Source organism: Ursus arctos, unplaced genomic scaffold (genome assembly GCF_023065955.2).
Source record: "Ursus arctos isolate Adak ecotype North America unplaced genomic scaffold, UrsArc2.0 scaffold_10, whole genome shotgun sequence".
Taxonomy (NCBI): domain Eukaryota; kingdom Metazoa; phylum Chordata; class Mammalia; order Carnivora; family Ursidae; genus Ursus; species Ursus arctos.
The window spans coordinates 547,915-572,263 of record NW_026622764.1 but is presented as its reverse complement, the minus strand read 5'-3'; the positions used below and the strand labels follow the sequence as shown (position 1 = coordinate 572,263).

Sequence of the window (24,349 nt, the reverse complement as noted above, 5' to 3'; positions counted from 1 at the left end):
CCACGCCCGAGCCCCTCGTGAGCCCCGGTGGGAAGTCTGTGTTCTTGTCCTCGTCTAGTGCTGTGAAGGTTTGTAAAGAACAGGGAGGTAGCTGGCTGGCTGTAACATTACAGAGATGCTTTTGCGGGGGGATGTCACTAGGCGGCCGTGGCCCTTCCCGGGGCCTTCCCTGCCCCTGCAGGCTGCAGGCGTGGGAGCCAGAAGGCCGGCCTGCCTGCGGGGAGCCTGGTCCACGGTGGAGGGCAGTGCCGCGGCAGCTCCTGCTGGAGGAGGTGGTCTGTAAGTCCTTGTGCAGCGTGTATGGCCTCTGGCTTGAAAGCGGGTCTGGGACTCCACTTTGTGTTCTGTGAGTTTATGGAAAATTCTCTGAATGGTGTTATCGAGAGCTGGAGACCAAGGAAGAATGCACCCCATCTAAGCTTTGGAGGGCTGATATAATGAGGCCTGCTTTAATACCACTAGGAGACTAATGAGCTTATCTAAAAATACACGTACTGAGTATCATTTTTCAGACCCAGACCTCGATGGCGAAATGAGGGCTGAAGAAATAAACGCGGTAAAGCAGTGGCATGCGGTTTCCTTCGGTCTCGGCCGGAGTGAGTGGTGGGATCCGATGCTAACTTGTGCCGCAGAGACGTCACGTTGGACGTGGAGAGGGGTGTCGGTGGCTCGCACGCAGGTTACCAAGTGAGGAGGGCTGTGGTGGTGGGCTTGCTCTTACCCGGGCTTCTCATGGTTCAGAATTCACGTTTTTCTGTGTGGGATGCACTGGGGAAACTCTGGGATGGGGTCCCAAGCAGAAATCTGCAGCTCAATTGAGAGTGTCAACCCGGAGCATCTCGGTGTCAAACAGTGTTGGACGAATGAATTCCTGGTATAAAACTCGAAAGATAAAAGGCTGTCCTTCTCCTAGAATCAGTTCCGTGCTTTTGGTTTGTCTCGGACCATTGGGCAATGGGCCTGTGGTGTTTCTGCACACCGTGGCTGATGGTGTGACTTCTAGGGGACACTTTCCTCCCAGAGCACAGAGCCACCTTTCTGAAAAGCTCTTCCCTTTAAATGTTTAAAACACCTTATTACTTTTCAGCGTAGAACAGTTAGGAAATTCTCATTCGGAATCCATACCTGGCTTCTCCTGCGTTGAACTTCGCACTGTCTGTGGGCAGGGAGGGGTCACCCAGCAGGTGCTTGCTGAGGGCGTATTGTCTGGGCTGTGGGGTGTCGGCACTGGCCGAACGAGAGGTGGGACCCCCAGACACCTTCCGACTTAGTGTCGTGTGACACGCGAGAGGGCGTGTGTGCTGCCCGTCCCAGACGTGGTCCAGCGTGGGTTTAGCAGCTGTACGTTTATTCGGCACGTTGGGGAGTTGTAGATGGTCGGTTGTTGAAAAATCAAAATGGATACAAACCTCAACACGTCATTTTATTTTATTTTATTTTATTTTATTTTATTTTATTTTTTTTTTTTTTAAGATTTTTTATTTATTTATTCGACAGAGATAGAGACAGCCAGCGAGAGAGGGAACACAAGCAGGGGGAGTGGGAGAGGAAGAAGCAGGTTCATAGTGGAGGAGCCTGATGTGGGACTCGATCCCATAACGCCGGGATCACGCCCTGAGCTGAAGGCAGACGCCTAACTGCTGTGCCACCCAGGCGCCCCCCAACACGTCATTTTAAATTCAAGTATTTATTCACTCCCCAGTCCTTGCTTTAGAGTGAAAGCCCTTTCTTAGCCCACGTGTTTGAGAGTCTTGCCTAAGCTGACATGTGATGTCGGTGTGTCGTTTAAAGACATCACACGCAGCCTTCTAGGTTGTCTCAGGTTTTCCAGGGTTTTAATAACAGGTGAAGCAAAGCAGGGAGGCATTTAGGAATGCACATGGCGAGCGTCCCCCAGCACTTGACCGAGCTCCCGGGAGTGCAGCCGTGCAGGTTGCCTGAGATTCCCCAGGAAGGGCCGAATGCCCACTGGTTTGACAAATGGCGTCCCACCGTATGGACGCGCCCTAGGTCCCCCGTCTCCAGCGCTGGGGGTTCTCATGCTCTCTGGCCAGCTCTTCTCAACCTTGTGCCGACTGCGATGGCGTCCAGGGGTAAGTCCTCGGGCGTGGAACTGTGTGGACGCAGACGCGCACTGTCTTTGAGAACAATTGTGCCGGTGTGTGGTTTCATCGGGTTGTAGCAGAGAACTCATTGTAACGGCGTTCAGTTTGAAATTCAGTTTAAAAGCCCAGAAAACTTGCTCCCTTTGGTAGGTAAAATTTTAAGTTGTGTTTTGTGTTAGTTATGTCTTGACACAGAAGTTGAATATTTTCCTTTTAAAACGTGTTTCTCTGAATTGATGGCGTGCCCTGTGCTCATTTTCCTAGTCTAGTGTCAGATTCCTGTTGGTTTGCACTCACTCTTTATAAATTGAGGTTGTTAACCCTTTATTCATCATTTCGTAGCAAAATGTTAACATTAGGTTTGCCTTTGTCATTCTGGCAAGCGTTGTAAATGTAAAATGATTTCATTGAAAACCTGTGGTTTATACCTTGAATTCATACCCTGAGTTTTCATGTTAAATACAGGTAGTTTTAGGTAGTTTAAATGTTTGTGTTGGGTTTGATGGGTTAGTAGGTATTTGTTCATCTTCATTTAGCGGGACCCTTAGGACTCCGAGGCCCACGTTCAGGACAGTGGCCAGTGTTCGCGTAACTTCCTGAGTAATGACAGTGCAGCAGAAGCAAAGCCCATCGGGTCTGCTCAGCCTTGTGCAATGTCTTCCTTCCTCCGCTTGGAAGTAATAATGACTTGGACTCTACCTTGAAGGGGTCTTATGTTTCTCATTTTATTTGCTTTTCTGAAAAATGAGGGTTTGAGTGACAGTTTTTTACCCTCCTGTATTGACACAACCTAAGTCCTAGTTTGCAGGGAAGGAGGAGGAAGAGGGAGGTGTTTAGGTGGGAGTTCAACCTGCAAACTTGTCCCGAGGCTGAGTGTGGGGGTCAGTTATGAAGTCGTACGCGGCTTTGATGCAGAGCACTTTGCAGAAGTTGCTCACTCCTGGGGGTCGCCAGCACTTCTGCACTGCTGAAGCCCTTTGCTTTGTGAAATTTAGGTACCTCACGTGTAATGAAACACAGCATAAAAGACGAATGTTTGCTTTAATATGGTCTAAGTAAGTGGCTCACAGTAGGACGGCTGTGGGTTATGAGGTGACCTGTCCTTGTTTTAGGGTGCCCTGGTGTGCCCTCCCCCAGCACAAGCACCAGCTTGGGCAGGAGGGAAGTGGCAAAATTAAACAATCTCGTGGGGTTTTGCAACTGCAGAGAGCTTTGAAACCAGGCCTGTAGACCTGGGTGCTGGAGCACTTCCCAGCAGGACAGGGGCTCCCGGGGCACCTTCCTCCTGTGGACGTAGCTCCTCTTTCCTTAACAAACTGAGCAGTGGCCCCACGGAGCTGCACGGCCACGTCTCACTTTGGGGGCGGGAGGGGTGAGGAGGTGGTCAGTGTGCAGGTCAGTTTGTCTGATGCCCGAGGCCCCGCCGTCTCGTGCGTCCTAGGTCGTCGTTGCAGTGACGTCTGGCTAGACACTGTGCTCATTCTGCATTTTGGAGCAGTCCTTCCCCTGGGCAGGGAGAGGGCCCACTGGGCCCCAGGGAGCTGCCCTGGAGGTTGTGAAGGACTGTGGTCCTCGTGCAAGCTCCTGGCCTTGGCGACTTGGTTTTTGTTGAAAGGGAAGTCAGGGTCTTTCTGAAAGGGAGAAAGTGCTCTGCAGTAACTTTTCCAGAATAGAAGTCAGAGTAGCGTGTTTTTAAATTAGCCAGTAAAATAAAGACACTGCTTGAGCAGAAACATCTCCACCTTTGGCTCTGTTACTCCCAGGAGAGGCCTATAGGCCTGGACCCCACCACCCTCCACTTGAAGCCACGGGACCATGGGCATTTCCTGGAAAGGATTTCTATGTCAGGACAGACGCAGTGATTCCGAGTGGACCCACACTGTGGGCTTGAGTTCAGCTGTCCCTCTTGCTGAGTTTTCTCTGGGGCTTGGTGACTCGTTGGGAGAATGAAGGTGACAACTGTCCTGTCCCTTCCTCTCGGGGCAGTGATGATTAAAGGGCCAGGCGCATCATCACATGTCCCGCCTAGCCTGGCAACCCTTGGGTGGATTCTGAGAGCAAGGCGTACGGCTTTGAAGAACTTAGGAGCTCATCGCAGGCCCGGGCCTTGTAGACATGCTTCGAGGCTGTGAGTGGTTGGTCTAATCAGAGCTCTGGGGGAGGACTCCACTCCTGGTGAGGGAATCGGCTCCTTGTTAGGGCCTGAGCTCGGGAACCGAGTTGGGGTGCAAGGGGCAGCAGGCTCCTGGAGACAGGGTGTAGGGACTCTCTGTCAGGAGTCCAGGTTCCCCAGGCCCATTTTAGCCCCGTTCCTCACCTCAACCCCAGTCTCTCTGCAGACAGCTCTCTGCCCTGCCTCCTCCAGCTTGCCCTGACTGTAGTTTGGACAAGTTGCGTGGAGGTGGGCCCCAGGAACTTGTCCTGGGTGGATGGAGCCTCTGAACCCTGGGGGTCCCCCTTTAGGGGTTGAGGCTGGGGCTTGGCCGTCAGGAGGGTAGGTGTGGGGCAGTTAAATAGCATGGACTTTGGTTAAGGAGAAATGCACTCGGTGTGGCCATCTGGTGGGTTCAGGCTTTGTCATTATAAAGAAGGTGGACTCCTGTCTATGGGGGAATGACTTCCTGATAAATCACATCCTAGTCTGTTGCTCTATGTCCCGCCTTACGAGTCCCCGCCAGGTCCCATGAGCCGTCTCCCTCCACTGCTCAGCAGCTGTGAAAATGCAGGACTCAGCATACAGAGCCACTTCAGCGTACATTGGCCGTAGAAACGCCAGAAAGTGAGACGTGGGCAAATACTTAAACAGTGTTTTGGAGCCCTGTTATATTTTCTTCCAGGCAGTTTTGCATTTCTACGTGCTCTAGAATAAATCTGATATTTTTCTGGCAAAAAGGCAAAGGTTGAAGTGCAGAGCACAGTCAGATATGGAAGAAAAGCAGATGCTGTGGTTCAGGCTGCGTCTGTCTAGGAAGGGCGGTAACTCTGGGGCACGAGGGAAACCGATCCAAGGAGAAATACAGAACCTTGTGCTTGGTGTGAGTAGGAGGCTGCTGCTGCCTGTGCTTGTTGAAGTGGGCTGGGGGATAGTAGTGTAATGATTCTGCGTTTGGTGGACATTTAGGTCCAGCCTGGTAGGTGGAGTCAGGCAGAGGCAGATGGAGACGCTGATTTATACCGAATGTCTGGTGGCGGTCGCGGGAGCCAAGGGCTGCGGGCATTTCTGCGCCGGGAGAGACTGCACGTCGTGGAGTGTGAGGAGAGGAGAGTGCTGGAGAGGTTGGCCTAGGCTCTGCGTCGTTTTGCTGACCATTGGTGGGGGAGGGGATGGCAGGAACAACTGTACCTGTTTGTAGCTGCTGGTGTCGTGGCCCCTGGCAGAGAACCCAGGTTCTCACCTAAATTTCAGAAACCCTGGTGGCAGTACCGCCCGCTCCCCTGACCCTGTGCCTCACCTCCTCCCCCTTTCTCCTCAACTCGTTGGGATTTGCGAATTTGACTCCTACCTCCCAGGTCTCCCCTCACCGATGGACTTGAGGCTCTCTCCCGAGGATGTGGATTTCTTATGGTTGCTGGCTGGAGTGCGCTCGTGGCGTGAGCCTGTGCGTTTCCTTTCCAGACTTGCCCTTCTGCTCTTCAGCCACCACTGCCCTGCCTGTGGCTCAGAGCCAGCTCTCCATGACCTTCCGTCCTGCTCTGTCTGGTCTGTGGACATGGGCCTCTGCTCCATTGGCTCTTGCCGCTACCTTGGTCTGTTTCCTGTGGTTGCCCCTCCGATCCACAGCCTCTAGCCTGCATCCTGACCCGTCCCCCATCATCACTAGATTTTGTTATCCTTGGGACCCTATATCCTTTGTTTTATCCAGGCTATGCTTTATCCAGTTACAAAGCACAGCGTTTTAGTAAGAATTCAAAGGATATCAGAAAGCTAACAGTTATTGAAAATCATAGTCCAGGGTGATTCTATTATTAATGTGCTGGTGATGATTTTGGGGATAACTCCCTAGCTGTGAGTGTTTAACATACAGCGCTATCGTACAGCTTTACATAAACGGACTTCCACGTTCTCTTCCTGCTGTTTAACTCCACAGCTTGTAGGTACATTGGTAACTATAAACATAAATACCTGAAAAGTCACTTTTATGGAACATTTGAGTTCTATGCAAGTGCAGAGAGAACATGGTGCTGACACCCTGCACCCCGTCACCGTCCTGAGCAGCCCTGCTCGCGGCTGTTTGTCCACACTTCTCTGTCTGCCGGGTGATCGTAGAGCTGGTTACAAACACGTTGTCCTCCCATTAAATATTCTAGCGTGTATCTCCTGAAATGCCCAAAATAACGAACGAGAGTTTGTTAGTATCATCTGAGAGCTGGTGTCTGGGAATTTGATCGGTTTGCGTCAGGGTAGAGCTGGTGTTTTGTTTGGTTGTGTCCTCGTGTATTTGGTCCTGCTGATGGGCATTTAGGTTGTTTCCGGGAGCTTCCTTCCCTGTAAGCGGAATTGGGACACGCACCCTTGCTCGCGGGCTCTTGCAGTGGCCGGTGGCCCAGAGTGCCCTCCCTGCCTTGGGAGTGCGCCGGTCCCGCAGGGCGGGCGGGTTGGGGAGAGGCAGGAGCGCTCGCTCACTGTGTGCTGTTTAGGGCACGGGCTCAGTCCGAAGCCCGCCGCTGAAAGTAGCGCTCCTGCCATATTGTTTCCACTTTGTTCTTTTGTCCACTTGGAACCTGTTTTTTGCGTGATGAAACTGAACTCTGCCTTAGACTTTTTCGCATAATGCGCCACATCCGATTGCTTTGTGAGGTCACTGTGGTGCCGTTTCTGTGCAAGGACAGAATAGGCGGCAGGCGGGGAAGGCAGGAAAGTGCCCAGTGCGGGCTTCGGTGCGTCCTCAGGTGCCCTGTCAGTGTTGTCACGGCTTGCGGTGACATTGTTACCCTGTGGTTTCCTGGGGCCCAGAGTTCGGCTGCAGCTGTGCTGGCTCCCAGTCCAGCACCCGGAGGCAGCCTGACAGCTCCGGGTCCCTGTGGGCAGGACCATGCCTGAGCTCACTCACCTGGTCCACGGGACGCGTTCACTTCTGGGCTGTTGGTTGGGAGGCGGCCCTCAGTTTCTGGCCTTGTGGGTCCTCTGCAGGGTAGCTAATGTGGCCAGAGTGAGGCAGCAGCCAGGGAGGGGAGGGAGGGGATGGAGCGAGGTGCGCGCACACACACACACACACACACACACACACACACACGGAGCGAGAGACGCGTCAGCAGGACAGGCCTCCTGAAACCTAACCTGGCCTTGGCAGATCTTGTCACTAGGTCAGGCCACACTCAAGGGGAGGGGGTTGGGCAGGGCCACGAAGTTCCGGGGTGGGAGGCCCCCCTCCCGCATTGGACACATGCGGGGTGCCCCCAGGCTGTCTGCTGGACCTGGCCGGTCCTTAAGGGGTGTCTGCGGCTGGGAGGATGGTGGTGCGGGAGGCTCTGGTCCTGTGTGCTCTGAAGTCAAGGGAGGGTCTGCATGGGACCCACAGGGTGAAGTGAGGGGCGGGTCCCACTGCGGGTCCCCAGGCCGTCCAGATAGCTCTGGATGCAGCTGCTTCCTTAGATCGTCGCCCCTAGAGCTTGTGGCGTTCAGGAGAGTCCGGCATACTGCGGTGTGATGCGCAGTGTGGACGTTTCCGCTCAGTGCCGTGCCGTGTATCCCTCAGGGAAGCTCAGGATCTCCTCTGTGGCGCTGCGTGCTTCTGTAGCGGGGTCGGCCCTGGGTACTTGGTGTCTTTGTTGCCTCTGTGAGAGGACTGGGTGGATCTTCTCATTCTTGCCGTCACCCTGTCGGCCTCATGCAGGTGCCCCCAGCAGCACCCATGCCCTCTGTGCTCCCTCAGGCACACGCGTGCTTCTGATGCTGTGGTTGGGTGCCGGCCGCCACTGTGTGCCGCGTGTGCGGACTTGGAAGGGGCCTTCTGGAAGGAGCAGAGTCGGGAGCGTCGCTGAGGGCGAGGTCCGCAGAGGAGGGAGGGTCCTCTCCCCAGGTCCTCGTGGACTCTTTCGAGGCGCCCGGATGACGGCACCTGCTGGTGTTCTGTGTGGGTATCAGTAAGGACGTGGGTGTGTAGGTTTCTCTTTCTGTGCTGGCTTTCCCAGGTTTCCCCATCCTCATGACGCGGTTGAAACCTCGACTCCTCATGCTCTCATTGGCCTGTCTTGGTGGTTTCGTCCTCCTGTCTTGGAATTATGTCTGCATTCCACTGGCAAACTGCCGGGCCCACTGCCTCCTCTGGGAAGTACAGTTCTGTTGGAGCGGTCTTGCTGTTTGTGTCAGACCTCCCGTGGCCTTCGGTGCCGCTCAGCACTTCCAGCCTCCCCCGGGCTGGTGCCCTGCCTCACAGGGCCTCTGTCCAGTGAGGGGCCAGGGGCAGCAGGAAGTCACTGGTACGGGAGTAGAAAGTGCTCAGAGAGGCAGCCCGAAGCATGGGGCCTGCCCGTCCATGGAGGAGGGCAGCGAGGCTGCACCCCGCAGCCGGTCACCGGCTTCATCTCTGACGTGCCCCGTGGTCCCTCAGCTCCAGGGCTCTGTCTGCTGAGGGGTCTGCACTTCATCCTGCGGGCCCCCAGAGGAAGTCTTGTCTTGGCGGGGTTGTTTTAGAGAAGGGGTGGAGGGGACTCAGGGTGGGCGGCAGGCGGAGGCAGGGCCTGGCCACGGCCCTCGTGGCCTGTGGAGGCTGGAGGGCCCTGGGATGAAGCCTGGAGCTTGGTGACTCCCAGCTGGTTCTGCTGAATTCCCTAAAGCATCCCAGTGCCATTTCAGTCGGGGCTCCACAGCTCAGCTTGCCGTGCGCGCTGAGCTCTGGGCTGTGAGCAGGGTCCTTGGAGCTACCGCGAGAGCAGAGCACCCAGCTGTGTTTCCATTAAGTACAAATGCGACAGGAGGAATCATGTTTGTGAGAAACACTAGGGGAGTTGTGGCAAACGGTGCTTCTGCTTCTGGTTTACGTGTTAACACAAATTTAGCGTTTTGGTGTTTACTGGAGGGTAGGTTTGCACCTTAAGTGTAAAGATTTTGCAGAAAAATACATCCTATGCACTTACCTTAAAATTAGCTGAAGTTTCAGGAATAGCTTTTACAGTACAAAGCACAGCCTGTGTTCTGATGTTTGTCGCGTCCGCGCGGGTCTCGTCTCTGGGCAGAAGATGGGAGGGATGTAGGCCGTGTGGCCGCGGTATTTTCCTGGGTCCGTGTCTGTGGTTGTGTAACTGAGGCTCTGTCATATTTACTAACTAAACCTGTAACAACGGGTTCGTGTTGGAACATCTCTGGGAGGCTGTCACGGACGCGTTAGCACTTCCTTATGTGGAAGGCAAGGGGCGGGGGCTTCGCTCGCGGCTCCGGGGCTGGAGCTGAGCACCTGGGCATGGCGCGGGTGTCCAGGTGTGCCGTCCCCCGGCAGGAGTCGCAGGAAGGCCCGTGTTCCTCCTCACAGACAGAAGGCAAGCGTGAGATCACGGAGCAGTCATGAAGGAACTCCGCGAGGGGAACCTTTTCCGAGCCCCACTGCACATATTGAACACAGACGTCAGTGTTGACTTTGTCGAGTATGGTCTGAGCCCGCGTTACCCACGTCCTCGGAGAGGGAGTCTCGCTACGTGTCTGCTGTGCACCCCTAGTAGACCTCGTCCACCAGCACCATCGGTAGCGGGCAGCGCTTTGGGGTGCTGCTGACGACCACTCACAGGGACCACGTTGCACTGGCCTTCCCGTGTGGAGCCCTGGCGGTCCTGTGCTCGGAACCCCATAGTCGCGGGCAGATGGAGACGCCACGTCCCCCAGGTGCAGATTTTAAAGGTTTGCACCTCATGCTGTGATTGTGAGGCCGTGAGGGAGGTGGGCTTGCACTGCTCTCCTCGTCCTGCAGGTGGGGACTTGCCTGGGGTCCCCCCGCAGGAGAGCCCAGGGTGGGCGTCTGGGAAGGGAGCAGAGCGCAGCGCAGGGTGGGCGGCCGCTCCACGGGGGCACGGCAGCACCGCCGCGAGGGAGGAGTGCCAGGCCTCAGCCCCTAAGCCGGGGGCGGGGCGGGGTGTGTCTTACAGCTGACGCAGGGATCAGATCCACAGTAGTGAGCTCTTTTCTGGGGAGGTGATAGTAATTTCCTGTTGTACTAGGTCCACGGTCAGCCACAGAGGTCTTTATCAGATGTTCTGTGTCTTTTTCGACTCACACCCCGTGAAGGGGGAGGTGTTTCAGAAAAGCACCATTAGAGGAAGGCTGAGACTGGGACCCAGGGGTGGAGGGGGGGGGTCTGGGTGAGATGCTGGTGACCTTTCCATTCGTTCCTGAATTAGTCTGTGTGGTTCAGAGAGACCTGCTTCTCTCCTGAAGTCCACTCCGTCCTCAGCTTCTGCCGTGTGATGCCTGGTGCCCCCGTGGTCCGCTGTACCAGCTGCTGCGCGGGAGGGGAGCAGCCCTGGGGGGCTGTGCCCCCGCAGACGAGGTAGACACACAGCCTGGAGCCGGTGAGTGTGTCCCCTGAGTTGGTCATTAAGCCCAGAAGTGATTTCTGTCATCTTCACAGACAGCAGAATCAGGGGGACGAGCTGGGCGGGGCCTGGATTCTGGCTTCATTTGGGAACGGGGTTGTGTGGAGGGTGTGTGGGCAGTCGGCTGGGTGAGCCAGCACCAGGGCCGGTTTAGGTCGTCCCTGCGTGGACGCTGGTTGACCTCGAGAGTCTGTCCGGCCGTGGTGTCACCGGCTGCCAGCTTTTGCTGGATGGGCCGTCGGGGGCGATCCAGCCTGGCCGGGCGCCACAGGGCCCGCTTGCTGCTAGACTGCCGCTCCGTACAGATGGACTTGTGAAGTGCTGCTGTCTGTCTTTGTCTGAGGTCAGGAAACCTAGATATGTTAATTTGGTTATGGCTTTTGTCTTTGATAATTGGCAGTTAGTCATGTTACACCAGGAAATTTGGGCCAAATCTGCGTGCAACTGTTAGAGTCTGCTTCAAAAATACATTCAGTGACTTCCCTGTTGAATAAAAGAAGCACTTTCTCTTATGTTCTAGAGAAAAATCATTGACCACTGTCCTCTGTTGCTGTGAAACCCCAGAGCTCAGTGGTTAAAGTAACAGTAAACGTTTCTTCTCCCGCACGGTTTCTGGGGCTCAGAATTTGGGACTGGCTGGGTCGCGGTGGATACGCTGCCCGATCTGCAGCAGCCAGCAGGCGTGCGCCCAGAGCGTTTGCACGGTGGCTGCCCCACGTGCCTCTCACCTCCCACCGTCCCGCCGTCTCTGCTGCCACCACAGCCCCAGGACAGGGCTGCCGGGCGGCGTGGACCCTCCCAGAGCCTGCCTTCCCTCCCCAGCTGGAGCACGTGGGGCCTTTGGGCTCCCACATCTGCACCGTGACAAGGTCACTGTCCTCCAGGCTTGGTCTGTAGGCGTTCAGCTTTGTGTTCTCCACATCACCTGTGAGCAGGAGCATTGAAAGTAGTATTGTTTCCTGATTTCCTTAGTGAGAAGCAAGCTTGCGCCTCTTGTGATTCTGACACGTTGTGTCACAAAACAGATCATTTCTGTGCCTGGAAGACTTGCCTTGGGGTAACTGGTCGCTATCTCGAGTGCGGACAGCACAGGCGTCCACAGGAGCCAGTGGCCAGCTGCTCGACTTCTTCCTAGGTCAGATTTACTGGCTTGGGAATAAGGCAGGTGCGTATTTACTGACCTGGCAGCTTCTCTGGGAAGATGGTCCCGTCGGAGGCGGCAGTTCCAGAAGCGGCCCCTGGGTCCGTAGCATCCAGGCGGTGTCGCCGCTGGGGGACTGCCAGCGTCTGCTGGTGTGGCCCGTGTGCTGCCGCCCTAGCGGGAACGGCAACCCCGTCGGACAGAGTCTTCCCAGCCCGGTGTCTGGACTCGTGCTGCTGGGACAGCCACTTTGTGCTGGACCACCGCGCATCACTGGGCTCTCACGGGACCAGACTGGGGGCCAGGCCTGCCTGCTGCACACATGGTGGGAGGGCTTTGCTGACCGCGGCTGCCCATTGTAGAAGTCCAGCCCCCCTCTTGCAGGAGCTCTTGTGGAGTGCAAGAGACAGAAACGTGTCTTACCGAGCAGGGGTATGCGGATTCACGTTAGGGTTTTCCTGGTGTCGGCGAGCAGACATGATGCTTGCGGATGGACCTGTCTCTCGTCCAGCACTTGGGTGGCTCCCTTCATCCTTTTCGCTTGGCCAGCGTCTTCCTTTATGTTCCTGTCCCTGTTCTCCAGTGACATCTCAGCTCTGGCTCATGACATCGAGATGGTAGGGAGGGACCGGCCTCTTTGTTGGTTCCCAGACTTTGCCGGAAAGGACTGTGCTGGTCTGTTCCTGACCCAGGCTGCTCACTGAGTGGCTCCTGCAGGCAGTGTTTGGCGGGGAAAGATGAAGCCCTCTGCTCCAGGGAGGATGGGCTGCTTTGACTGATCGCGTGAGTCGGACGGGGTGTCTTCCAGGTCCACCAAGCCCGGTTTCGTTCCCAGTTTGGGTTGTGAGGTGTTGGTTGCCAGGGTTGTGCCCCTGCTGTGCTGACCGTGACCGCCATCTCTGTGGGAAGGGGATGGCAGCATTCTTGGCATTCCCGTGAGCGGCCAGGAGCGCCGTGACCAGTGACTGCCGCGTCTGAGTAGCGCATCCAGTGGCAGCAGGTCGGGGCAGATGCCGGGTCCCACCGGTCCCACCGAGGCAGACCCAGGCAGGCAGTGACAGGCCCTGCTCTCGTTGGGTCTTTGTGGCTTGCCGGCTCCGGCATCCACTCGTGCATCTGCTCTGGTGTGGGTGGATAGTGGACAAGGAGGTCAGGGCCACTGTCCGTGGGATTGAGGAGCCCTTGGCCGTGGGAGGGAGGAGCCCTTGGCCGTGGGAGGGAGGAGCTGGCAGCACCAGTGATGTGCAGGGAGCCTGGGGCCGTCGACAGGTGCTGCTGTCAGTGTGCGGCCTGCGGGTCTCCTGCCACGGCCAGCCCCTTGCTCTGTGGCATTTGGTGTCCTGTGGCTCTGGGCACTTGGAGCCTGTTTGCTGGGACCAGCCTGGTGCAGGCTCCCTGGCCGGAGTGAGTCGCTCTGCTCCCCCAGCACGTGGAAGGTCCTCTTCACCCACCTCCTGGCCAGTGATCTTCTAGCCCAGCCAGGCCTCAGCCTATGATTGTCCTCGTGGGCGTGTGCTTGGCTCCCTCAGTTTCTGTGGGAAGGTGGGGTTTTGGAGAGTCCGGGGAATGTGGCCCATGGGGTGTTGCCCGGCTCTGAGGCCGTGCAGGTGGCCCCTCACTGTGCAGGCCTGACTTCCATCTCCGGCGGATTCAGCGGCTCGGATGTACGCTCTGAACTCTTGCGTGGATTGTGCATTTGGGTGCGTTTGGTTCGTTCACTGTGCACAAAGGGAGACAGCGAGCCCATGCCTGGAATGTGGTAGGGCCCGAGGTGGGCGGTCTCCCGTGCCAGGCTCAGGCGAGCTGTGCGTGTGTGCACTCCGGGCTTGTCGCTGCCCCAGGCGCGTTTGGGAGGTGTCCCTCTGGAGGTTGCAGACCTCAGGCTCCTCCCAGGATCGAGGCTCCGGCCTCCGCCATGCCCCTGGGGACTGCATTGCTCAGGTGGGCAGTGGGGCTTCCTGGAGAAGCAGGACGGCGCCAGAAGCTGTGCTCGGATCCCTCCACAGGCTGGCCCGTGCTCACGCATCCCATGAAGAAAGTCCCGGCACACAGACACGTGAGCTTCTGTGGGTGTGTGTGAGGTGACTGTGGACACAGGCGTGAGTACTCGAACACCTGGGCCATGGAGTCTCCTGGACGTTCTCGGGGTTGCTCGCGCTAGGCCAGGAATTCCACTGCCCTGGTCGTTGGTGGTCAGAGGCCCCGGGCAGGAGGGAGGGGCTTGTCTGCTGGGATCGACTGACCTGTGTTATGGTCTGTGTGCATGTGTGTGTATTTATGCACATGCGTGTACATGTGTGGGTGCAGATGCCTGTGTCTGTGGATGCGTGTGCACATACATGTATGTGTGAGTGAATGAGTGTGTGTAAGCATGTGCCTGCAGCAGGGCCGGCGCCCAGAGGCTTGGTTTTCCAGGACCTGTGCTGGCCCCGTGTGGCCTGCAGACGCCCTCTGCTGGTGCCTGGGGACGAGGCGCGCTCTGGACACTGCCAGCACAGGGTGCCCACGACGCACTCCTTCCGGCGGAAAGTCCAGGCCAACGAAAGCAGAATGCAAGGCAGCAGTCATTCCTAGTGCTGGACACGACGGCTTGTGGCGTCCCGGGGGCCCTGCCGGCCCTTTCTGTGCATGTGCACACGTGTGTTGTGATGTTGCTTCCCTGGTGCCCCCTGCGTGCCTGTGCTGTCGGCGGGCACTGCTGTGCAGGCGCCCTGCTCATGACGCGGGGGTGCCGAGGACGTCAGGCACACCCTGTGGTTCCCATGTGCTGCCTGGCCCCAGGCCCACACTCCTCCTGCTACGCCCGGGGCTCTGACCAAGGCCTTTTCTCAGGCCCCGTTACTAGGCTGCTCTCAAGCTGGTCAGATGAGTTTTCACACCCACCCAAGGTGTGCCCCTGCTAATCTCAGGCTCGCCGGTTAGTGCATATGCTGACTTCGTCCACAAAAGCTGTGTTTCGTTACTATGTCAGGGGCTAAGCTTTGAAGGCAGAAATCTTCAAATCATCTTTTCTCTGCTGAGTGTGCAGCCAGAGAGCTCAGTGGCAGGAGGCCCTGCGCTCCCTGCATGGGGTCCTGCCCTTGTTTGCGTAATAGTGACCATTGTGTCTTTTTAGTGCTGTATTTTACACGTCCTTCAGACGGGCTGGCTATTTATTGTCCTTGTTGCTTTCTGCAGGCCGGTCTAATTGAAGCCAACGGGGAACTCAAGGTCTTCATAGACCAGAACCTTAGTCCTGGAAAAGGTAAGGCGCCTCTTTCTGAAATACAATACTGTTGGTAAGAGTGTTCGGTTTGGTGTGTTTGTGAATTTCTCCGGTGTGAGAGTCTGGTCAGCAGTGGGGACCCTGCTGCAGGAGTGCTCCGGCCTGGGGCCCCTAACAGAAGGGGTGGCACACTGTTCGGAGCTCAGCCGGACACGCCACCTGCAGGCACACAGCAGCGGAGTTCATCTTGGTTTGTAAGTCACGTACGGTTTGCGGAAGTTCGGGAATGTGAAGAAGTGTGGAGAACCCAGGTCGTGTGCTCAAGGCCGCTGTGAGCCCTTGGCGGTGGGGGGGGCGGTGGTGTCTGCTCTGGACACAGGCGCCGACTAGAACAGACTCGAATCCGAGGCTTGTGGTGCACACCTCGTGTGCAGACCCGTCCTCCTGGTCAGGAAGCCGTGAGTGTGTTCAGGGGTGGGCGTGGATTGCCGGAGCCCCTCCTCCCCCCGAGGCCCCACGGTTCCCCTCGCAGAGTGACCATGAGGAATGTCTGCCAGCATGTTTGAGCCCTCTGCTTGTTTCCTTGGGTAGACTTGCCGTGGAAGTGCCAGATCAGAGGAGACGATGGGCGACTGCCAGCTGCCCGTAGCACTGTGACCCTGTGGCACTCATAGTGGCAGGGTCGCTTCTGCCACCTCTGCTCTGTCTGCATCAGCCAGACAGACGCCCGAACACGGGACCTCGTGGCTCCTGAAGCGGGTGCTGTGTCCCAGCCCCTTCCCGTCCGTCTGTTGCTGGCTGGTGGGATAGGAGCCCAGCCATCTCCTGCCCCGTGGGGCCCTTCCCTGTGTGGCTCAACAGGCCGGCGTGGCTTGGGGTGGCGGGCTCACGCCCCATCCCTCTGTTGCTTTGGGACGTCACCTTCAGTTACCCACGGAGGCTCTCGTGCCCTGCAGGGCCCCCTGCCTACATCCCATCCAGGCTCCGCCGGTCTTCCTTGTCCCACTGGCCGCTCTCCCCCAGGATGGGCTGTGGGCCCGCACGGGCTCTCCTGGTTTCTCTGTTTTTGGAAGGTCGTAGGCAGCATCCTGCTTTTCTGAGGATCCCTTGCTCTTTCGCTTTCTGTACAAGGATGGAGAGCGTGCTGAGGGGTTCGGCGTGTGCAGGTGGTTTATTTCTCTCGATGGCTTTCACCGTTCACAAACTGCTCGAGTGAGACGCTGTAGTGTAACTAACAAGACCCTTAGAATCTCAGGAGTTGTAGGCATGACGTGTTTTGTTAAACTGATGAAGCAGAAATAATCGTGAAGAAAATCTACAAACTTTGCTCCCTTGGAAATGATGGAAATCTTTCGTTCTGGTGTTTATCTTGAATACCTCTATTGTTTGGATACTCTGAGAGCCTCTCTTATTATCACGTGCTGCTTGTCTCCTTTTCCTTCTTACGAACAGCTTGAGTCCTATGGAGTTTGGTGGTGAGTCAGGGGGTTGGACTGGAGGGACCAGAAAACAGCTTCCTGAATTCAGTAGAATATTCTGGTGTTAGCTGCCTGCACTGTTCAAAGTGTTTCATGTCCTTGTTGGGTGTGGTTTGGCCGCTCTGCAGCCCCCTTCTCTTGCCTGGGCTGCTCCCCCAGTGGGTTCCATGCTCCCACTCATGGCTGGATGCAGAAGAGCTGCCCCTTGAGGCTCTCCTGGCTTCTGCCTCTGCTTCTGCGCCTCTGCTGGGACCAGCGCGGCCTCCCAGGTGCTTGGACTCCTTGCCTTCTTCTGGGGCTCCTGCCCCTGCACTCGGGGATGTTCTGGGTACGAGAAGGCCCATGACCACATTTCTGCACCCTGCTCGCCAGCTCTGGCCCTGCCCGTGCAGGCTGAGTGCCGCCAGACTTCTCTGCACTTCAGAGAAGTTGTTTCTAATCAACAGAGACGTTTGTTGTTGGACGGGCAGCCCGGGGCTGTTCTGGCTGTGGACGGAGCAGGACCAGGCTGTTTGACGGCATAGGCTCTGACCCATCCCGTCTGCCCGTCGAGACCGTTTCCATCTCTTTGCTTCGGGCTCAGGAGTTTGAAGGATAATTTTGGGCAGTGTGGTGCTGACTCGAGCTCTTCACTTCGGGTTATTCACTGGTGTTTCATGAGGTTGAGGAGCTCGTGGGGGTCAGACTGTGTTGTCTGATTCAGCGGTCACTGTAGTCACTTCCCGAAGAGGTCTGGTAAAGGCTCAGCCAGGGTCGTGGTGAGTGAGGCCCAGACCCTGTGGCACAAGCTTGTCCAGGAGTCCAGGGATGTGGCCGGCAATGTGTGCCGGAGAGCCCTCTCTCTGGAGTGACCGTGAGGGTCAGGAGCTGGCGCTCACTGTGGGGGTTCAACAGTGGGGCAGAGGGCGGTCACAAGGAGGGCTGCGGCCCAGGCCCGGTGCAGGCTGGGCATTGAGGGGCAGGGGCTGGTCTCACTTTTTGCCCCCACCCCTGCACCACCTGCGTGCTGCACCTGCAGGGCCAGCTTGCCGCCAGTCCCAGTTCCACCCACCAAGAATTTGGGAATGGGCCAGCATCTGCATTGTGCTGGGCCTGGGCGCTCACGGGGACCCTGCTGCCCTCGGCTGGTGTCAGTGAGCCCCTCCTGAGATGAGGCCTCCCCCTTGTCTGCTCCTGCCCAAGCTCTGGCTATGATGCCCCATCACGTGAGGCTCCCGTGCACTCCCAGGCGGGCCTTGCTGCTCTTGCCCTGTTCCTCGGGTCCTGACCGCGACTCTGCTCTGCCTGCCTCTTCCTGCTGCTGATGGGCACGTTTCCAGATCCCAGTGTCTACAGGCTTCTCCAGAGGCAGAGCCTGTGGGGGGCATGTTGCAAGTGAGAGAGAGGCTCGTGTCGTGGAACTGGCCCATGTGACAAAGGGGTTGGCAGGTTTGAAATGTGCAGGGCAAGCTGGCAGGCTAGACGCAGGCAGCACTCCTTCCTCCTTGAGGAAACCCGGGTTCTGCTCTGCAAGCCTTTGTCTGGTTAGGTGGTTCCGGAGGGTGGTCTCCTTTACCTGACGTCTGTTCACTGGCTCCAGAGTGGCGTCCAGCTGGCCTGTGATTGGATAGCTGGGGATGGACACCTTGGCAAGTGGGCATATCAAGCCGGTCATCACAGCTGTCTGTACCCACCGGCCCTGAAGACAGAGCCCCCGACAGTCAGAGGCGGGAAAGTGTTACGTGTGCAGTCCTAGCTGTGATGGCGTTGGGTCGCTTCCAGTGTTTTGCCAATGGCTGTAATGGGTGTGAACCTTTGCACGTATGTTTGTTCCTGTGTTTTGGGCAGATGCTCAGGAGTGGGAACTGGATCACGTGGCACGTGTGCGTGGCTGCACCAAACACGTGAGCGCCCAGGCCCTGCACACCCGCAGCAGCGTCTCCCCTTGCCATGTTTTGGGTTCTGGTGGCCCCAGTGGATCTGAGCCCCTCCTGGGCCTGCCTTGCTAGTAGGGGTCTGTCCACATGCTTCTCTGGCCCAGTTTCTCTCTGCTGTTCCTACCTGGTTTTCCTCTTCCAGCCATCTGGCTGCTGCCTTGGGGCTCAGGCCGCCCTCCCCCGCCATGTGTGCACCCCCCCCATGCACCTGCTGCCTGCCTGCCCTTCGTGCACAGGCAGCCTGGGGCCACAGCTCGCGTGCGGCCTTCTTCCTCTCATCGGGTTATCTGTCTGCACTTTGTCCTCTCGCACCTTTTCAAAGAAGTTTTTCTTTATTAGACAAACAACACGTGGTCTCTGAAGAAACCCCGAGTGTACCTCAGAGTAAAGTCAAAGTGTGTGTTCGCCGTTCTGTAAACACTTTCCTGACACGGTGTTTGGGCGTGTCATGTCTGTGGGCCTGCTCGTCCTGTTCCTGCAGTCGTGCGAGCCAACACTTGGCTGTCGCTGGGCCATTCCTGGAGTTTCTAGTGCTGCCTTTTGTCGCCTGGCACCTTTCTGCTGGAGAGCTGTGATGCCTGTTGATTGTTGACAGAGACCTGTCTTCTCCCTGAAGAGCTCCAAGCCGGCATGTGCTCCGTGCGGGGGGTGACGTGCGGCGCTTTCCTTCTGTTTCAGGGTTGCTTCTCCCCGTAGAAGGGTTCTGAGGCAGGAGAGATGAAATTTGGGGCGTGCCGTGTGGCCAGAAACCTGGCATCACTGTGTCATTCTTGAGATGTGGTGACTGCGCCCTCCCACACGCACCTGTACGCACGGTGGGTCAGTTCAGGCTGGTGTTTGTGCGGCGGTTGGGAGGGGGGCCTGCTGCAGGAGGACATGGCAGGGCTCACTCAGCCCCTCAGAGGCTGCCCTCCCGGGGAACGTGGAGCAGAGGCATCGGCTTGTTCTCTCCTCCCAGCCCCGGGAACCCAGAGGATGCCTAGAGCGCGGAGGGATGTCCCAGCCTCCGAACCCTGCTGCTGGGCTTGCGATGATGACCGGCCACAGTGCCCAGAAGAGTGCACGCTGCGCAGATGGGGGGTGAGGGCGTCGTCAACGCGCCTCAGTCAGAGTGGGCATGCTGAGAGGGGGTGCACCTCCGCTCGGACCGGGGGAGCCCGTGCAGAGCCCGTTTCCCCTTTCAGGGTGCTTGGCTGGCGAACAGCAAGCACGTGGGGTGACGTGGCCGCCACAGTAGCCCCAGGAGCGAGCCTCTGCTGGAGCCGGAGAGCTGAGAAGGGCCACGTTGCTGCTTCTCCTGTGCCTGCTGAGTGGGGCAGCTTCTGCTGTTGCCTGGGCAGAGCCACGCGCACCGCGGCACAGTCCAGCGGCCCTCGGCCGTATCAGCACACAGTGTCTGTAGCGTGGTGGGCAAAGTATTCTCTCTTAAGGGTTAGGTTCTCAGAACTTAAAAGTGGCTAAAATTGTTGTCAAGAAAACATTAAACCTTATGATTTCATAATTTAAGATATCTTAAAACCTATGGATATTAATGGATTGTGTTGACTAATTACGACATTCTTACGTAATATTTTTAGAACCCTTTTTCTGTTAGTGGTTATAGCAATTCAGACCACATATATCCCTAACGCGTTTTCTTGGGAGGTAAGGAATCCTCCATTTCATGATGTTTTATTTGAAAATATCGTGTTATATAGTTCCCTTAATAAAAGGCTGTAAGTACCTTTTACAGTTACAATAATACTGTTTCTAGTGAGTAGATTTCTGGGCTGTTATAATTTCGCCGTCTTGTAACGGAAGTGTTAGTTCCTGAGCCTGTAAGCACGTGTGTGTGTGTGACGGTCTTTCTCAGAAGGGGTATGTTGAACATTCTCATTTCTGTGGCCAGATTAAACCAGAAATGAAATTGCATCCTTGGGGCGCCTGGGTGGCGCAGCGGTTAAGCGTCTGCCTTCGGCTCAGGGCGTGATCCCGGCGTTCTGGGATCGAGCCCCACATCAGGCTCTTCCGCTATGAGCCTGCTTCTTCCTCTCCCACTCCCCCTGCTTGTGTTCCCTCTCTCACTGGCTGTCTCTATCTCTGTCAAATAAATAAATAAAATCTTTAAAAAAAAAAAAAATCACATCCTTGAGATTGACAAAAAGGGACATGTCTTCCTGAGTCAGCAGTTGGCGGGAACCTGGGAGAGGGACACTGGCTGCCGGGGCGTGCACCCGCGTGTGCGTGTGCATATGTGTGTGTGCGTCTGCCGGGGTGTGCGTCCATGTGTGCGTGTGCATATGTGTGTATGTGTCTGCCGGGGCGTGCGCCCATGTGTGCGTGTGCATATGTGTGTGTGTGTCTGCCGGGGCGTGCACCCATGTGTGCGTGTGCATATGTGTGTGTGTGTCTGCCGGGGCGTGCGTCCGCGTGTGCGTGTGCATGTGTGTGTGTCTGCCGGGGCGTGCGCCCATGTGTGCGTGTGCATATGTGTGTGTGTGTCTGCCGGGGCGTGCGCCCATGTGTGCATGTGCATATGTGAGTGTGTGTCTGCCGGGGTGTGCGCCCATGTGTGCGTGTGCATATGTGTGTGTGTGTCTGCTGGGGTGTGCGCCCATGTGTGCGTGTGCATATGTGTGTGTGTGTCTGCTGGGGCGTGCACCCGCGTGTGCGTGTGCATATGTGTGTGTGTGTCTGCCGGGGCGTGCGCCCATGTGTGCGTGTGCATATGTGTGTGTGTGTCTGCCGGGGTGTGCGCCCATGTGTGCGTGTGCATATGTGTGTGTGTGTCTGCCGGGGCGTGCGTCCGCGTGTGCATATGTGTGTGTGTGTCTGCTGGGGTGTGCGCCCATGTGTGCGTGTGCATATGTGTGTGTGTGTCTGCTGGGGTGTGCGCCCATGTGTGCGTGTGCATATGTGTGTGTGTGTCTGCCGGGGCGTGCGCCCATGTGTGCGTGCACGTGCATGTGTGCATGTCTGCCGGGACGCGCACTCGTGTGTGTTTGCGTCTGTGCGTGTCTGCTGGAGCGTGTTCCCATGCATGTGTGCACGTGTACGTGCATGAGTGTGTGTGTGCGCCTGCCCACACATGTGTGTGTGGGTGCACGTGTTTGAGTACGCATGCGTCTGCTAGGTTGTGTGCTCATGATATGTGCACTTATGTGGACACGTGTGCGTGTGCGTCTGCCAGGGTGTGCGCCCATGCGTGCGTGTGTTTGTGTGCGTGTGTGCGTGTTCAGCCCATGACACAGATGGTCACCTCGACTCTGATGGAAGCTGACTGGACTCCCTGGACTCAGGGAGACTCAGCAGAAGGAGGCCCGCCCGACCTTAGTGCCGTGTTTCAGTAGGAGCGTCTGTGCATTCGCACAGTCAGCCTGTTATCAGGGAATCGCGGTACAGCATTAAAGGAACCAGCCAGGTCCTTCTGTGGAAAGTCCCAGCAACAGTGTAAGCATAGCTGCAGACTACCCTTTTCTAGATTTCAGAGGCCCACACAGGTCATACTTGTATTTTCTCGGAGTCGTGGATGAGTATGGAAAAGTATGAAACACGGGGCGCATCCGTCAAGCCCTGGTGGCTGTGGGCAGGGATGGGGTGGGTCTGTGGACGGCAGGGGTAGCTCTGCTCCTCGCATCTCCAGCAGATAGGGTAAACGGTCGTGGTTAATTCTAGGTTGTTCTGGAGCAAGATTGCCTGCAAAGTGATTCTTTGTATTGAAGAGTTTCTCACCCAGTAAAACAAGGCAGAGACCCTGGTGAGAAGGACAGGTGGTGTTGTCCAGGAAAGGGTCCCTGGACCCGATCCACTTCTGCCTCAGCCCTGCCCTTGCCCAAACTGTCCCTCTCCTCATTCCCCCAGCTGGGGGCGGGGCTTGGGAATTCCAGATTGGGGCTCTAAGCTCGTTACTTATAGAAAGACGTTCCTGGGGTTCTGGGTGGTTTCTGTTCTCCTAATCTGCAGCTTAGCCCCAGAGACGAGCGCCCTGTCCTGTCGGCCCCTGTCTTTCGATGTCATTTATTTGACGTGCAAAATAAGCTTTCAGACACAGTGTCATAAGAACTGTAAGAACCGCCTGGAGTGCTGATGTTGACAGGGCGTCATTTGCAAAACAAAAAAAAATTTGTTTTTTAGTGAATCAGTTCAGTATTCCTAGAAACCTAATTACTAATCTATACATGAATCTGAAAAGTGGTATGTTTTAAATCTCTGTGAGAAATAGAATAACTTTATTTTTTGTCTTTTAAAACATCTTTTACGTATCTAAAAACGTTGTTAGAAATTTGCTTTTGCTAAGATACAGATCTCTATGTTTAGAGGAAAATAAAAACTCAAAGCAGATACATGTAGAAAATAAATATCTGTTGGTGTTGGTTGGTAAGAATACTAATATTTAGCCAGTTGGTTTGGTCGATTTGTGCTGTTAAGTTATTCAGTGCTTGTGTGCAGCAGTAAGGTTCACGGTTCTTCAGTTCTCAAGTCTCTTGCTTACAGTGCACGGGCTGTAAAGGGGTCGGAAATGAGCCTTCAGGCCAGGCTAGAGGAGGACAGTGTTGGACTGCTTATTGGGGAGGCCATCACGAGGCAGAGTCTGTGAAGCGAGGAAGATGCCATCTGTGTCCACTGAGCTCGAGTCCCGCCCCCCACCAACCTGGCAGGGTCCTGTGCTCGCCCAGGTGGCCGCAGGAGGCTGGTGTGCTCCAGGAGCCACGGGATGCGAGGCGTGGTGACCCGAGCAGGATTTCCCCACTCCCTGCGCGGCAGTGACTGGGAGACCGCGGGTGGGTCTGCTTCTTCCCCAGGGTGCTGAGGCCCTTCTCAGTAAGGCGTGGATGGGGCACACGCTGCTCGCCCTCCCGGGTCTCCGGGCACCACCATCACTCTACACACTCCCTTTATTTTCTCTCTGCCTTTTGAGGGTTAGGGCAACGGCTTTGTTTCTATATTTTGAGTTTTTATCATTTGTACTTCATTTGATTTTATTTAATGTGTAAAATAAAATTGTTTTACCATTTTTATTTGTTGTTATATGCCTAGCACCAAGGACAGAGCCAGGCACATAGAACTCTTAGCAAACACTGAAGGAATGAGCACCTCTGTTCCACGTGTATCCTTCCCCTTTGTGTTGTGATAAGATCATCTGCGTGTGTTCAAAGAGGGGGCAGCTTCCTCACCAGGCATTTCTCCTCCTGGAAACAGAGATGTGATTCTACTTCTCAAGGAAGAAGAGTGTTAAATGTTTTTTTTTCCTGGAGAGAGTGTGAGCGTGCGTGGGGGTGGGGTTGGGGAGAGGCAGAGAGAGAGAGAGAGGATCTCAAGCCGACTCCACGCTGAGTGCAGAGCCTGCCATGGGGCTCAGTCCCACCACCCTGAGATCTCAGCTGAAACCAAGAGTCAGATGCTTAGCCTGCTGAGCCGCAAGAGTGTTGGATTTCTAGTTTTGCAAACAGAGAAATGCTGGAGCATTCAGAAGACTCTAATTGTCACAGAATTGTAGGATTTCAAGAGCTGCTCTCCCCAGACCCTGTAGGTGGGCAGGTAGCCTCACAGGGGTTCGGGGCAGGTCGGTGGTGCACCTGGGGCGCCTGAGCCCCCACCCACCCGGACACGGAAGCACCCAGGAGGGGCTGACGGGTGGGAGAGCAGGCGGTTGTTCCACGTGGACGCCTTGAGATGAGAGTTGAACTTAGAAGTATTTGCAGCTGACCCACAAACCTAAGGTGGGTAAAGTAAGAGTCTCTAGTTAGAAGCATCGTCCTCCTGAAGCTGTCCCATTTAGCCTTAATCCAGAACGGAACTAACCTGTTACCTCCTTACGTTGCAGGCGTGGTGTCCTTGGTAGCTGTCCACCCCTCCACAGTGAACACGCTGGGGAAGCAGCTCTTGCCAAAAACATTCGGACAGTCCAATGTCAACATTGCACAGCAAGTGGTAAGGGGCCCTGGGCAGGTGGGCTTGCCGATTCTGGACGGTGGCCCGTAGCTCTGGTGCGGAGGTTGGGG

The 24,349-nt window shown here is 56.2% G+C and overlaps 1 protein-coding gene across 2 annotated transcripts in view; it reads left to right on the top strand.

The window, feature by feature from the left end:
• Positions 1 to 24,349, top strand: part of TFDP1 (transcription factor Dp-1) — a 43,086-nt gene that overhangs the window by 4,646 nt on the left and 14,091 nt on the right. For both annotated transcript variants that reach the window (XM_048215656.2, XM_048215655.2), the window contains exons 3-4: positions 14,947 to 15,013; positions 24,172 to 24,278. In XM_048215656.2, coding sequence (XP_048071613.1) covers positions 14,947 to 15,013; positions 24,172 to 24,278 — 174 coding nt within the window. The remainder of the gene's footprint in view (positions 1 to 14,946; positions 15,014 to 24,171; positions 24,279 to 24,349) is intronic.